General features: G+C 31.4%; 1 protein-coding gene across 1 annotated transcript; it reads right to left on the minus strand.

Annotated features, from left to right (window-relative positions):
* Positions 1 to 9,995: 9,995 nt before the first annotated feature.
* On the minus strand, positions 9,996 to 14,056 carry LOC103840271 (UDP-N-acetylglucosamine diphosphorylase 1). The gene is made up of 15 exons (XM_009116769.3): positions 13,629 to 14,056; positions 13,471 to 13,525; positions 13,234 to 13,385; positions 12,487 to 12,526; positions 12,150 to 12,242; positions 11,944 to 12,056; positions 11,790 to 11,864; positions 11,665 to 11,704; positions 11,503 to 11,585; positions 11,334 to 11,411; positions 11,100 to 11,243; positions 10,926 to 10,993; positions 10,733 to 10,847; positions 10,502 to 10,658; positions 9,996 to 10,412 (listed from the first exon to the last, which is right to left on the minus strand). The coding sequence occupies exons 1-15, from the start codon at positions 13,842 to 13,844 to the stop codon at positions 10,315 to 10,317; spliced, it is 1,527 nt and encodes a 508-aa protein (XP_009115017.1). The 5' UTR covers positions 13,845 to 14,056; the 3' UTR covers positions 9,996 to 10,314.
* Positions 14,057 to 14,863: the final 807 nt, after the last annotated feature.

Below are 14,863 nucleotides of genomic sequence, written 5' to 3' on the forward strand. Positions count from 1 at the left end.
TCTTCTACAACTTATCCGTTTGAAAATTGAGACAATCGAAAAAGTTAGTGGTTTTAATGTTAAATAAAAGAAACAAACAAGTGTGAGAGCAGGGCCGAGCCTGAGAAATATTGGCCCACAAGCAAAAAATATTTTTGGCCTTTTGTTTCTAAAAAATAGTGATAATATTATAAGATGCAGTTGCCGAGAATAGAACACGGGTCCATCTATAGTTTTTTTAGGCCCCAAACCAATAGAGCTACAAGTTCTTTATGAAAAATAATTGGCCCCAAAATATCTATATTTTCGTCGGGCCCCAAGCACATGCTTGATGGGCTTCTATTCAGGCCCGTCCCTGTGTGAGAGTTATGTCGCACGAGAAAGAAAATGAAAATGGATGTATGGCTAGACATTTGATGACTTTTTACTAATATTTTCTTTTGTTTTGTCCATATTTTAGCAAATATTTTATTGTTTAATTTTTTCTTTTTACACTTTTATATTTTTTTATCACTTATAACTTGACATGAAAACTGTATATATTTCAGTTAACATATATAAATGATGAAGATGTTCACAATCACCTATATAATTTTATGATAATTTTCGTACTAATCTAATTTTATCTCTTCGCTAAAATTAGTGCATATAAAATGGTTTTATTTATTTTTATTGGTATATTAATTAGATTTTCATAAAAAAGTTTGTAGTAAAATATTAATATTTTTATCTTGAGCCCGTAAAATGCTAGAGACATGTATGTCACTTTGTAGGTGTAAAGCTAGTTGATGAAAAATTCTTTGGGCATGAAGATTAGAACATTGGGACCGTGCATCATGAAAGGAAGCTCGTAAATTTTGTTAGCTAAGTGAAGTTTGAGTTGATCATAAGCTCACTTCTTCCTAAGTGATGCGTAGATGTCTTCTTTCTTGAGGATCACGTTTGGGATTGAGTGTTGGCTTAGATAAACAGATGTTGCAAAACCAGCTGGTCCAGCTCCCACAATCACCAGTACAGTCTCCATATCTATATATTTCGTGTGTTTAGGTATGATAGATTTTCTCTTTGGGTTGTTTGGAGATGTTCATGAATTCTTTTGTTATATAGAGATATGAGGACATGGTGATATGTGTGAGCAAAAATGAGGAAATACGAAATCTTAAAATTTTTGACACTTGTAAGAAAATGCAAAGTGGTTTTTATTAGTGTTGACGGTTCTGGAACTATATACCTAATTTCTGTAAATAAAGGAAAGATCAGTTGAAAAACAGCCTAGCGTAAACGTTACGAATTTAAGAGCAAAAGGTAACAAATATGTTCCTTAATCTGCGTGGCTTACAACTTAAATGGTGAGTTGTCAGAGAGCATGTATGATAATATATTTCGTATTTGACTTTGCAATTTTATTTTAACTTTTTTTATTATGATATTAACTATTATACTTGTTTAGATATTAATATTGTTTTTGTATACACTTGATAAGACTAGCCAATAAAAAATCTGAAAATATTTATTATTTTGACATTCTTTATTTAATTTTGAAATACAAATCAAGTATGTAAGTGGATGACTTCTAAAGTTCTAAAAAATAATTTTTTTAACTAAATTGACCAAATTTTCTTAGAAATTTAGTGACACAAATTATTTTTTATTTAGAGTGAATTACTTAAAAATAAAGGCGTATGTTAAAAATAGTTACTAATTAACTTGACTATCTAAGTTCGCAGTAAAAGACAATATTAGTATCATATTTATTGTAAAACTACTACTACAGTCATCTTTAAAATGTGATTTTTTTTTGTCATCAACATACAAACTCAACTATGACTCTGTAAAATGCGATTACATCCATGTTTTTTACCTTGTGGCATCTTTTAATTATCAATAGAAATAGACTGATATTCTTTGTATTTGGTCATTTTCCAAAATTATATTTAAAAGTCTATAAGATTATTTCTTCAATCTATATAAATTATATTCAAAACAAGAACCATTATAAGTTTCAAAAGAAAAAACAGTAGACGTTATATTGAAATGATCAGTCATAGAGTGATACGTGTTATTTAGTCTTATTGTTGTTCTCTTAATATTTTGGGAAAGTTATAAAATATATATTCTAAATGAACTGAATCATTTATGAAGTCATTATACATATTGTTTAACAAAGAAATGACACATATTGATTTACTATATATGTTAGATGAACGTGTTCATGCACTACTGGAATCTATGTACTTTGCATGTATCCAAAAAATGGTTTCTTCGTATGCCCACGCAAGTTCAGATTGGTAGTGATGAAAAACTTTCCTAATGTTTGGATATACGAAAGTCGAAACAGATTCTTCTTCTACAACTTATCCGTTTTTTTTAAATTGAAACCATCGAAAAAGTTAGTTGCTTTAATGTTAAATAAAAGAAACAAACAAATGTGGGAGTTAAGTCACACGAGAAGAGAAATGAAAATGGATGTATGGCTAGACATTTAATGACTTTTTACTAATATTTTCTTTTGTTTTAACCATATTTTATCAAATATTTTATTGGTTAATATTTTCTTTTTACATTTTAATATTAGTTTATCACTTATAACTTAACATGTAAACTGTATATATTTTAGTTAACATAAATAAATTAAAAAGATGTTCGTAATCACCTATATAATTTAAGATAATTTTCTTACTAATCTAATTTTATCTCTTCGCTAAAACTAGTGCATACAAAATGGTTTTATATATTTTTATCGGTATATTAAATAGATTTTCATAAAAAAATTGTAGTAAAATACTAATATGTTTATCTTGAGCCCGTAAAATGCTAGAGACACGTACGTCACTTTGCAGGTGTAAAGCTAGTTGATGAAACTTTTTTTTGGGCATGAAGATTGGGACCGTGCATCATGAAAGGAAGCTCGCACATTTTGTTAGCTAAGTGAAGTTTGAGTTGATCATAAGCTCATTTCTTCCCAAGTGATGCATAGATGTCTTCTTTCTTGATGATCACGTTTGGGATTGTGTGTTGGCTTAGATAAACAGATGTTGCTAAACCAGCTGGTCCAGCTCCCACAATCACCACTACAGTCTCCATATCTATATATCTCGTGTGTTTAGGTATGATAGATTTTCTATTTGGGTTGTTCAGAGATGTTCATTAATTATATTCTTATATAAAGATATGAGGACATGGTGATATGTGTGAGCAAAAACGAGGAAATACGGAATCTTAAAAATTCTTACACTTAAATAAGAAAATGCAAAGTGATTTTTATTAGTGCTGACAGTTTTGGAACTATGTACCTAATTTCTGTAAATAAAGGAGAGTTCAGTTGAAAAACAGCCTAGCATAAACGTTACGAATTTAAGAGCAAAATGTAACAAATGTAACCATATGTTCATTAATCTGTGTGGCTTACAACTTAAATGGTGAGTTGTCAGAGAGGATGTATGATAATATATTTCGTATTTGACTTTGCTATTTTATTTTAACATTTTTGATTATGATATTAACTACTATACTTGCTTAGATATTAATACTTGTTTTGTGTATACTTGATAAAACTAGCCAATAAAAAATCTTAAAATATTTATTATTTTGACATTCTTTATTTAATTTTGAAATACAAATAAAGTATGTAAGTGGATGAATACTAAAGTTCTAAAAAATAATTTTTTTAACAAAATTGACCAAATTTTCTTAAAATTTTACTGACACCCATTATTTTATATTTACAGTTAATTAATTAAAAATAAAGTCATATGTTTAAAATAGTTACTAATTAAATTGACTATCTAAGTTCGCAGTAAAAAATAATATTAGTGTCATATTTATTGTAAAATTACTACAGTCATCTTTAAAATGCGATTTTTTTTGTCATCAACATACAAAACTCAACTAAGACTTTGTAAAATGAGATTACATACAGGGTTTTTAACTTGTGGCATTTTTCAATTATTGATAGAAATAGAATACTGATATTCTTTGTATTTGGTCATTTTCCAAAATTATATTTAAAATTCTATAAGATTGTTTCTTCAATCTATATAAATTATATTAAAAACAAGAACCATTATAAATTTCAAAAGAAAAAAAACAGTAGACGATATATTGAAATGATCAGTCATAGAGTGATACGTGTTATTTAGTCTTATCGCTGTTCTCTTAATATTTTGGGAAAGTTATAAAATATATATTCTAAATGAACTGAATCATTTATTGCAGATTACAGGAAATCCAGGTTTCAAGTCCCGGAGAGAACGGTTTATTAAACAATTATGCAGACTACAGAAGAAAGGCTTACAAGGGATCTTCAACATGGTGCAAATAAATCTGGCCAGGCGTGGATCTTCATAGGACGGCTCAGGTGATGCAGTTAAGCATAGGTCTTCATAAGGCAGGTAGTATTGTCGGTTGTCGAATCGTCTATGTAATCTTTCTTATATCGTAATTGTAATATCTTAATAAATCAGCGTAAAAAAAAAAAAATGAACTGAATCATTTATGAAGTCATTACACATATTGTTTAACAAAGAAATTACACATATTGATTTACTATATATGTTAGATGAACGTGTTCATGCACTACTGGAATCTATTTACTTTGCATGTATCTAAAAAGTGGTTTCTTCGTATGCCCACGCAAGTTCAGATTGGTAGTGATGAAAAAGGTTTCCTATTGTTCGGATATACCAAGGTCAAAGCAGATTCTTCTTCTACAATTTATCCGTTTGAAAATTGAAACCATTTGATGACTTTTTACTAATATTTTCGTTTGTTTTAACCATATTTTATCAAATATTTTATTGGTTAATATTTTTTTTTTACATTTTTATATTAGTTTATCACTTATAACTTGACATGTAAACTGTATATATTTCAGTTAATATATATAAATGATGAAGATGTTCGCAATTACCTATATAATTTTATGATAATTTTCTTACTAATCTAATTTTATCTCTTCGCTAAAACTAGTGCATATAAAATGGTTTTATATATTGTTATTGGTATATTAATTAGATTTTCATAAAAAGTTTGTAGTAAAATATTAATATGTTTATCTTGAGCCTGTAAAATGCTCGAGACACGTACGTCACTTTGTAGGTGTAAAGCTAGTTGATGAAAAGTTCTTTGGGCATCAAGATTGGAACATTGGTCCGTATACACAAACTGATATTCTTTTTTTGTTGAAAAAACTTGATAAATTAAAATTTGAAATTACGTTCTACTAAAGTAGATTTTGTCTTCTACGAAAAATGAGTTAGTAAAAATTGAATTCCAGATTAAACAAGTTCATCTATTTTTCTTAGAACGAAAAAATCTACTTTTAATTAAATTTCTAAATATGGGCAATGCAAATTCTTCTAATTGTAAAGTTATCTACTTTTTCTCAGAATGCAGTTTCTACTTTTATGAGGTATTCTAAAATTCTCGGAATGCGAAATCTAGACAATACTCAAACAGCTACATGAGGTAGAATCTGTGTATGAATTTTTTTTTTCTTGGTTCTATGCAATGGAGCAAGTGCCTTCTACGGATAAGAAACATGATTTTGGCAAAAAATTATGGAAGTTTCAATTAACAAAATATTCTAAAAATATTTGTAATATTCTAACAAATCAGATTTAGTAATATATATATATATATTACAAAAGTAATTTTCTACTAAGAACATTTTTAAAACTTATCAATAAAATAAAATTAGTTATTTAAATTTACTTTTATGTAAAGTTTACATGTTTTGTTAATGAGATACTTACTTCAAGAGAGATTCATCATGTCCCTGTTATCAGACTTTAATGCTTTAGAGGGAAGATGAGATTTGTTCTGTTTTTTTTTTATGTTAAATAATCTTTAATAGAAAGATTCAACTTTTGTTTCGTTTTCGCGAGTTCTCTTTTTCCTGTTGAGGAATAAGCTTTGCTTTTGGCGATTTTTGTTGTGTATTTTTAAAACCGGGTTGGGTTGTTCTTTATGTCTTTAAAATCGGGTTGGGTTGTTCCACACCGCTCGCCCAATAAAGCGGTAGGATATTCTGTCCTTGTCGAAAATAAAACAATTCGAAATTGGCAAATCGTGAAAATGTTTGGAAGCATTTAATAAATAGAGGTTTCACGCCAAATTGCTATATCTGGTTTCAACGTGGAGAAGGTTATAATTATGAGAATGAAGCTAGTAGTAGTAATAGCAATTCTCAGGAAGAACCGGTTGATCATCATTTGCATAATGAACATAGTTACCATCAAGAGGAGCAAATGGTAGATTATGATAGAGTTCATGATATGGTAGTTGATGCATTCGTAGGTCATGATGAAGATGAAGAACCTAACATAGATGCAAAAAAGTTTTATGAAATGTTAGATGCTGCAAATCAGCCACTTTACAGTGGTAATTAAATAATTAATTTAATTATTATTTTATATATATATATATATATTCTAACTTTCTTAAATATTAAGCCAAAGAGACGGGAAAACTCCCGTTTCTTTTGTAACTTTACAAGAGGACCCACAAAAACAAGGCGGACCAATTTCTAGATGCTAGGTCCGAGCAGATCTTCAACGACTTGGTTGGTCGGGTTAAAGACCGCCAGACCCATCTGACCCAGCAGTCCACCGACGGATTATCCGTCACCTTATCCACACTTGAAGTGGATAGGATTTACGAGGAGGTAATTTTTTTAAATTTTAATTTTTTTATTATTCATTTAATTTAACTTTAACATTTTACTAACAATCTTTATTTTTTGTTTTTAAGGTTGTCCCTAATAAAAAAGAATGTACGTTGGGGATTGGTTCTGTCAACGATGTTCCGAGAGCGACATCGTCTTATGGTCAGAGATGGGATGATGAAGTCATTCAGCTGCGTAACAAGTTGGACTCGACGTGATATGCGTTCACAGCTCGTATGGGTGGAGTCGAGGGCTTCTTGGACGTTGTAACGACCACATATCCGGAATGGGAGTCCTTGTTGAGAAACATGCGACGACAAAATCCCATTCCAGGCGAGTCACCTGGCACACATGACGAGGCAGATGTAGAGAGGAGGAGTGAGGAATTCTACCGGGCGATGAACGACCTTTAGTTCTTTTTTTTCTTTTCGTTGGTTGTATTATAAATTCAAAACTTATTTATGTATAAAATATTTTCGTATTCACGTTAATTTTTAAATTATATTTTTATTAATAATTAAATAATTTTTATTATATTTTTTAATTCTGGAAAATAAAAAATCGAAGTAAATTCGTAGCTAAATTACGACTACATTACGTGAAAAGTTTATGAGGAAGTTAGAGGAAAACTTTTACGTCAACACTACGAGGAAAGTTTAACGAGTATTTTACGTGAAAGGGTTTACGTGTAATTTACGAGGGATTAGTTTCGAGGTATTTACGAAGAAATGTAGTGTCCTCCTTACGTGGAAAGGTTAGTGGTTTTTACGACGAATATTTTTCTTCGTCTTTACGACGAAATGTTTTTCTCGCTAGTTTACGACGAATTGGCGAGGAAACATGCGTTACGACGAACGAATAACGACGAAACTTGTTTCTTCGCTAATTCCTCGAAAAGTCTATTTTACGACAAACTTATTACGAATTTCGCCATCGTTAATGTTGTGTTTTCTTGTAGTGTTGTGCCTCTAGATCATTTTTCAGTTGTGCTTGAGACATTTTTGTCTCCTGAAGCTCTGTTTTTGTTGCATGAAGCTCTTCTTGAGTTGATTGAAGCTGAGACTGAAGAGTAGTAATCATGGGACTTGGAGTGAATGATGAAGGTAGAAATAGTTTGTCAACATTATTTGATATCTGAAATTCTTCACAGAGAAGCACAAAAGTTAATTAAAAATTAACAAACCTGGACATTATAATTGGCAAACACAAAACCTAGCCGAACAAAAAACATTTAATCTACGGATATAAGCGAGGTATAAATGAAGACACAATCATAACCATGAAAATCTAACCCCACCAAAAAAAAATGGTACGACCATGAAAACCTAGCCGAACAAAAAAAAACACAATCACAACCACCATCAAAGAAAAGAATCTTAGTTATAGTAGTGACAGTAAAAACATTTAATCTACGGATAGTCGAACCAAGCAAGAGAAACAAACACACATATATGTTTCTCAGATTCATAAGAAGTTTCAAAGCAACGAAGAGAACAATGCAATGAAGAAAAAGGACACTGACACTCATATTTTCCTTACTAACCAGAGAAGAAGCAGAGAAGATGAAATGTTGGACAGAGATAAATGAAATGTTTTCCCTCTAAGGGTACAAAACGAGATATTTGGTCTGGAAAATGTTTTTGAGTAAAATGGTCTGGTTTTATCCGGTTACAAATTTATTAATGCGTCGAGTCGAAATGGTCTGGGTTGTAGTGACCCGTTCGGTTCGGTTTGATTTCTGGACAGATTATTTCAGTGATCTCTTATTCTTCGACTTTTATTTTATTTAATTTTGTTGATTTACGAGCACAAGTGACTTTATGTTTCAGTGTGTACAAACATAAGTGGCTACTAGGGGTGTCAATTCGGGCTGGTCCGGTCCGGTCTAATCTCGTTAAGCCCGTAAATACGTAAATATTTGAGTTCGGTCCGGTCCGAAAATATTTTAGACCTAATATTCAAAGTCCTGCCCGACCTTTGTAGGGTTATAGGACTTTTCGGACTTTTTTGGACTTTTCAAAAAATAATTTATCATTGTTACTTCTACTGTTTTAATACATATTTTTCATTAAAAAATAATTTTATTTTTTTGTTTTAAAATATAAAGTGAATTTAAACTTTTATTCTTTATCAAAAATGTTTTATTTTTTCGTATGCTTTAAAAATATATTATAAACAATCCAAATTTAATAAGATTTAAATAATCAAAAATAAATTATAAATAAACATATAAAAAAACAAAATTTATGATAAACATGGTCAAATATTTCATACATTGTAGTTTGAAAAAAAAATATGTTGTACATGAAAGAAGAAAATGCATTTGCAAAATTTAATATGAATCACTTGTAATGATCAAATAATAAAGTACATTAACAATTTTTATATTTGTTTTATTAGAGTTTCTATTAAAATATTAAAATATATATCAATAATAATAATGATTTGGAAAAATAATAATTTTTAACCTAAATTATAAAATTTTGGGTTTTTGGGTTGGTCTAAGCCCACATATCTCAAGTCCTAGATAGGTCGGATATTGATCTCGATTTGGGTGGTGTGTTTGAGAGAGGAATTGAATTTATTATGATATTTGATTGATGTGGGGGTCAAGATATCCTTGCTTAAAATGTGAATCGATTTTTTGTTTGCAATCATTCTACTCCTCGGATTTTGTATTATAAAGTGTGAAACTTTTTGTGTTCCTTCTTCTTTATTTACTTTTTTTCTTCTGTTTTCTCTTGCTTCTCTGAGTTGTTTTCTTTTCTTTTTTTGGCTGTCGATACTCTTTTTGATGTTTCCCATTAAGCTCCAATGGCGTCTCTCATGTTGGTAAGGATTTGACCAATTTTGACTCATTTGTTTTTGTCGGTCGTAGTTTCTAATTGTTTGTCGGATAACGATGACTTGTCCATCGCCCGCTGTTTCTCTGCTGGTGTTGAGATCTCGGAACCCCAACTTGTGAAGCAACAAATCCTAGTGTGTGTGTGTGTCTAGCCTCTTGCAGTAGCTTCCTCCCGGCATATGTAGTGAATTGCTTATCTTCAATCATATATCAAATAAATAAGTTTCAGTTTTTTTCTACTAGATTTAGCAGAACCGTATAGGTTGAAGACTCTTAAGTGAGATATTGACTTGCATGATAAAGTGGGGTGATTGGTTGGAATTTAACAAGTGACTGTTTAAATTTTTTAGATTTAATTTCTATCTACAACTATATAAATTACCAATCATGCTTAAATAGTGGTTAAACCTGAAACCAAAAAATAAAATAAAAAGGCTGTAGGAGCCTATTTTTTCTTCTAAAGCAAAAAATATTGCTTTTTCATTTACTTTCTACAGCTACATTAAATACAGATAAATCAACAAAATTTACAAACTAAATTTTACAGTAAAATGTTTATAACAACAGTCCAACCAATTGCCTCCAAAAACAAACACTGTACCAATTCTATAGTCTATACTCTATACACACAAGTTTTAAAAACCAACAAACTTTCATTAGATATGTTACAATGGATACAAAACGCCAAGTCCTCTCTCTCATGGGAAGATTTAAGTTTATATAAAAACCAGCCGGGAAGCAAAAACAAAACAAAAAAAAGTGAAAGTAAAGAAAAGATCATGTGAACAAGAAGAAGACATTTCAATACCAAACAAAAAGAAAATAATTAGAGGGAGATTTCACAAGGTGCATGAAACGTTCTTCCACGACAAATAGCTTCAAGATTTTCTCCGGCGTACGAGCACAACGGTGAAACCTCAACACCTAATTAAATTATAGTTTTGCAGCATATTAGATGATATATACACATAAAGAACAAAAGTTATAATGAGAATATGTTTTTGGAGTTTTACCAGTTGCATATAAAGGCACAGAATGTGTTAGAAAACCACCAGCTGCTATAACCCAACGTGTGTGTAGCCTTAGAACCGAAAGCCTCGCACTTTCCGGTGTATCGAAATTGGACCCATTTACATTCTTCACTGGCGCAAACTCTTCTTCTCTTAACACCTACACATTGCTCAATCCAAATTTTAATATTTGTTTTTAGTTTATGTATTGTGTAAATGAACGACATAGTTTACCTCAAAGAGTGCGGTTGAAGGAGCATACAGAAAGGAATCAAAAATGAATTGTTCTAGTTTCAGTCCCATTGTGTATCCATTCATAGATGGTATCTTCTTCTCCGCCAAGTGGTAGCTGCCATAAACAGCACATTATTACACATATAATATAACGTTTTGATTGTGAGATTTAGAATGTATTTGTAGAGCTTACACGCTGTCTTTCTCTAGGCCGGTTGCGACTTGATTAATGAAATCTAAAGTGAACATGTGCAAGCACACCTGATGACAAAAATGTAAAACAAAAACGTTTCATAAGCTCTTTTCAATTTGGTATGAGTTGTGAAATTTATAAGAAGATGATGAGAGAGGGAGAACGGGTTTTTACATTACTCCAGCAATATTGAAGACGCCCTGTTCGTTGATTAATAGCAGAAGCCATTGACTGATCTAGCTCACTGTATTCAACTACAGTCAACGGTCCACCTTTTCCTCTTCTAACAAATACTCCAACCTGTTCTTGAGGATATGCCTGTTTTTATCATACAAAAAACACATTTGAGTCACCAGGAAAGATTATGGACTTCTACCTAAACTAGAGAAAATGTATAATCTTAGATACCTTCCGCACAACTTTTGCAGCCGAAGCAGCACCTTTATCGATAAAGTACCCTAGAAATGTAGGATCAGCTACTCGAACCTGCTTTCCAAGATGTCATTTTATATCCAAGAGACAGAGTTGAGAAAAATTAAGCAACTATAAGGACTCAAGTCTGAGCTAGAAAACTAACCATGACATTGTCAACACCATAGCAATCCACATATTTTATTCCCCTTGAAGCCATGTCCTCTAATAACCTTGAAGACTTTAGAGCTGCAAAATCTTGGATCAGAATTAGCAAAAAAAAACTAATATATGACAGCAAAAGACCAGAATCAATTAGTAAACATACCTCCATAGACTCCCCCGTTACCATCTGGAGCTTTAGCTAGCTGATAATATGTAAATAAACTCATAAAGACTAGAATACTAACCAAAGCTAAAAGGAGAGACAGAACAACGTATTATGGTACATACACTAAAAGGTGTCTCCATGATAAACTTTCCTTCCTTTGAAATGCAAGGCAAAGTACCTTGTTGGAAAAAACTGATCTGTAGCCAAGTGATCAACATTTGGTCAGACACAGTATGAAAGGAGAAAATAATACAACTAAGAAGCATATATCCTTACTTGATCTGGTTCAAGGCCAAAGTACTTGTGACTCGAAAAATATTTTCGTGTCGCCTCATCAGTAAATGGACTAGTCATAATATACCAATGTATTGTAACTGGGCGAGTTGGACCTGAAGATAAAATATTATGTTAAACAACGAGTTTCAAGATATGTTGCAATGGTACAAGATACATTAGAATGTAGAAGAAGGCATGAATCTCACCTTCACCCACTACTTGAGCAGCAAGTCTTTGGATACACAAGATTCTCTCTGCTTGAATCTGAAAGAGCGACTTTCCTGATGGAAGTCCGATATCTGAGATGGAATTTAAGTCAATAACTACCATGTTACGTAACTTGAGCCTAATCAGTGCATGTCAAGGAATCAAAATACTCTTACTACTCTAAAACATCCAGAATGAAAGAACCAAAAGGCGAGCTGATGTTATGACAACTAAGATGTGCATTCTAAGGAAGAAACTGTTTCAAGTGCTCCAAGCATTGTTACTGTAAAGAAGATTGGGCAGAGGTAAAGCAGAACTAGAATAAGAAGCACTCACTGAAACATCCTTTTGGGTCTGAAATTCCAAGTCTTGTCCCCTGTCATATGGTTTCATAGTAAAATCATTTTCAATAGTCAGATCTTTTACAGAATGTACTAACAAAAACACAACAATGTGGCAGAAAAAGGTGAGCCGGAATCTATTAAAACCTATTAACATGATTCGTTTTCCTTGTACAATACGAGAGAAAGAGCATAAAGAGGAAACATATTCTCAAGTTATTAAATGAAGTAATCTCCTCCAAGCGACTCACATGTTTAAAATCCGAAATTTTCAACCTTCCTTACATCACACGAAACAGAGGAACTTAATATGGAAAATTTATTATATATTAAAGATACGGAATCCTATAAAAAGCATCTTTTCAGATCACGTGATCATTCATGATCCGTTTGATTTCTTCTTACAGTAATTAAGCAAGGTTCCTCCTAGACATCGCCATTACTCAACTTACCTTAAAAAAAAATTAAAACCCACCGACACTGATATATGTATCTAATAATTCATATGATTGCCACTATAATAACCCCTAAATAACACTTTCTCCGTTTCAGATTATATAAATTATTTAAAAGTAAAGACCGCACCAAAAGCCGTCTTAATCTTAAGTAGGTAAGCATTATTCGAAAACCCATCGACAAGAGAATCATTAGCAACTCTCATTACACCTACTTAAACTAATTAAAAGTAGCATTATTGCTGTATTTAAAGAAAAAGGTAACGCAAGATTAAGACAAGAAGTACCTGTCCACCAGACAAAAGTACCACTCCTAGTTTGCCTTCATAGATAGTCTTTAATCCCATCTTCCACCACTTCTCTCTGTCTTCCATTTTTCTTCCATCGACCGTCGAGACCCAATTCTCCGGCACTGGCTCTATCGCCGCCACAGGCAAGCCTAATTAAATTAAACATAGATGTATGAAAATTTATCAAATCCAAAAAGACAATGCATGTAGTTTAAGTTGAGAATTTCTGAAAACCTTGAGAGTGAAGTGAGCATCTGATGATCCGATCTATTCTTGGAAGATCCAAACTCTGGAAATAGCCAAATCAAGAACCAGTTAAAAAAAATGGTATCACTAAAACAGTGTTTTTTTTATTAATACCAATCTGAGATTTGATCTAACGAAGGACAAACCTCGATGTCTCTGACAAGGAACTCTCGTTCGTCCGGGGAGAGCTCGTCCCAAAGAGCGAAAACATCTTCTTGTCCATAATCTTTTAATCTCTCAATCAATGCTTGACGCGGTGAATTCATCGGAGGAGGAGAAGTTATCTCTGTCGTGGTCGTTGTTGTTGTCGCCGCCGTTGAATCAGATGCTCCATTCTCTCTCTCCATCGACGGGTCTCTCATCTCTCTCTAGATCTCTTGCAGGTTAAAACAAAGGTTATGAGGATTATAGACGTTTGGTCTGTTTTTATTTTGGGGAGAGAAGATGAATGGTTTTTAAACACGAGCCAAGAACAGTGGCGAAGAAGACAAAGAATCAACAAAACAAATCGACATGAAACAACTGGAGTTTATGCAATTACTTGTTTACCCTTTTGTAGTTTCATGCATTTTGTCAGAGTCCTCCGACAGTTTGTTGGCTTTATCTCCTCTGGCTAGCTCACCGGGTTTTAGATTTCGTTTTCTTCTAATTATTTAAAAAATTTAGATCCCCATTTTCTTTTTCTTTCTTTTTTGGTTATCATAAAAAATTTCATTAGAAACATTGAAAAATAAAATATGAAATCAGCAGAAGATAAGTAAATTCTTAGAGTTAAAGCTGCAGAAATATAGTTTCTCATAAACATAATTATATGAAAAATAAACAAGCTTAATTGAGATTACAAGACAATAATATTAGAAGGCACCAATGTTCTTTAACTAAACAAGCGAGTAAGCTAAGATTTGAAACACTTAACAAACAAATTGATAAGTTTTTTTAGACCATTTCTAATATATTTTGTTATAAAGTATTTCTAAAATATAGAGTTATTATAATAGAAATGAAGTTTATTTCAATGTGTTTCTCTATGATAGCAATCTTTAAAATATATATTAAAAAGTAGAGATTGCTATGTATCCCCCTGAATATAGAAGAAAAAAATAGTAATCTCAATTTTAGAAAAAAATAGCTATAAGTTGGAGTGAAATTAATTTTAAACTAGATTTTGACCCGCGCTTTCAAAGCGCGGGTTTATTTTTGTTTTTTTTTTTTTCAATTGACAAATATTTAGTAAATGTCACATTTTCATATATTTGTGTTTTATTTTATAAAAAACTTAAAAATTTTATCTTTATTTATCGTATTTCATTTTAAATGACTATTTATGTTTAAAAAATTAAACTTTATTTTTTTTAATGAATTAAGTTGGTATAACTCTGAT

This window comes from Brassica rapa, chromosome A09 (genome assembly GCF_000309985.2).
Source record: "Brassica rapa cultivar Chiifu-401-42 chromosome A09, CAAS_Brap_v3.01, whole genome shotgun sequence".
NCBI lineage: Eukaryota > Viridiplantae > Streptophyta > Magnoliopsida > Brassicales > Brassicaceae > Brassica > Brassica rapa.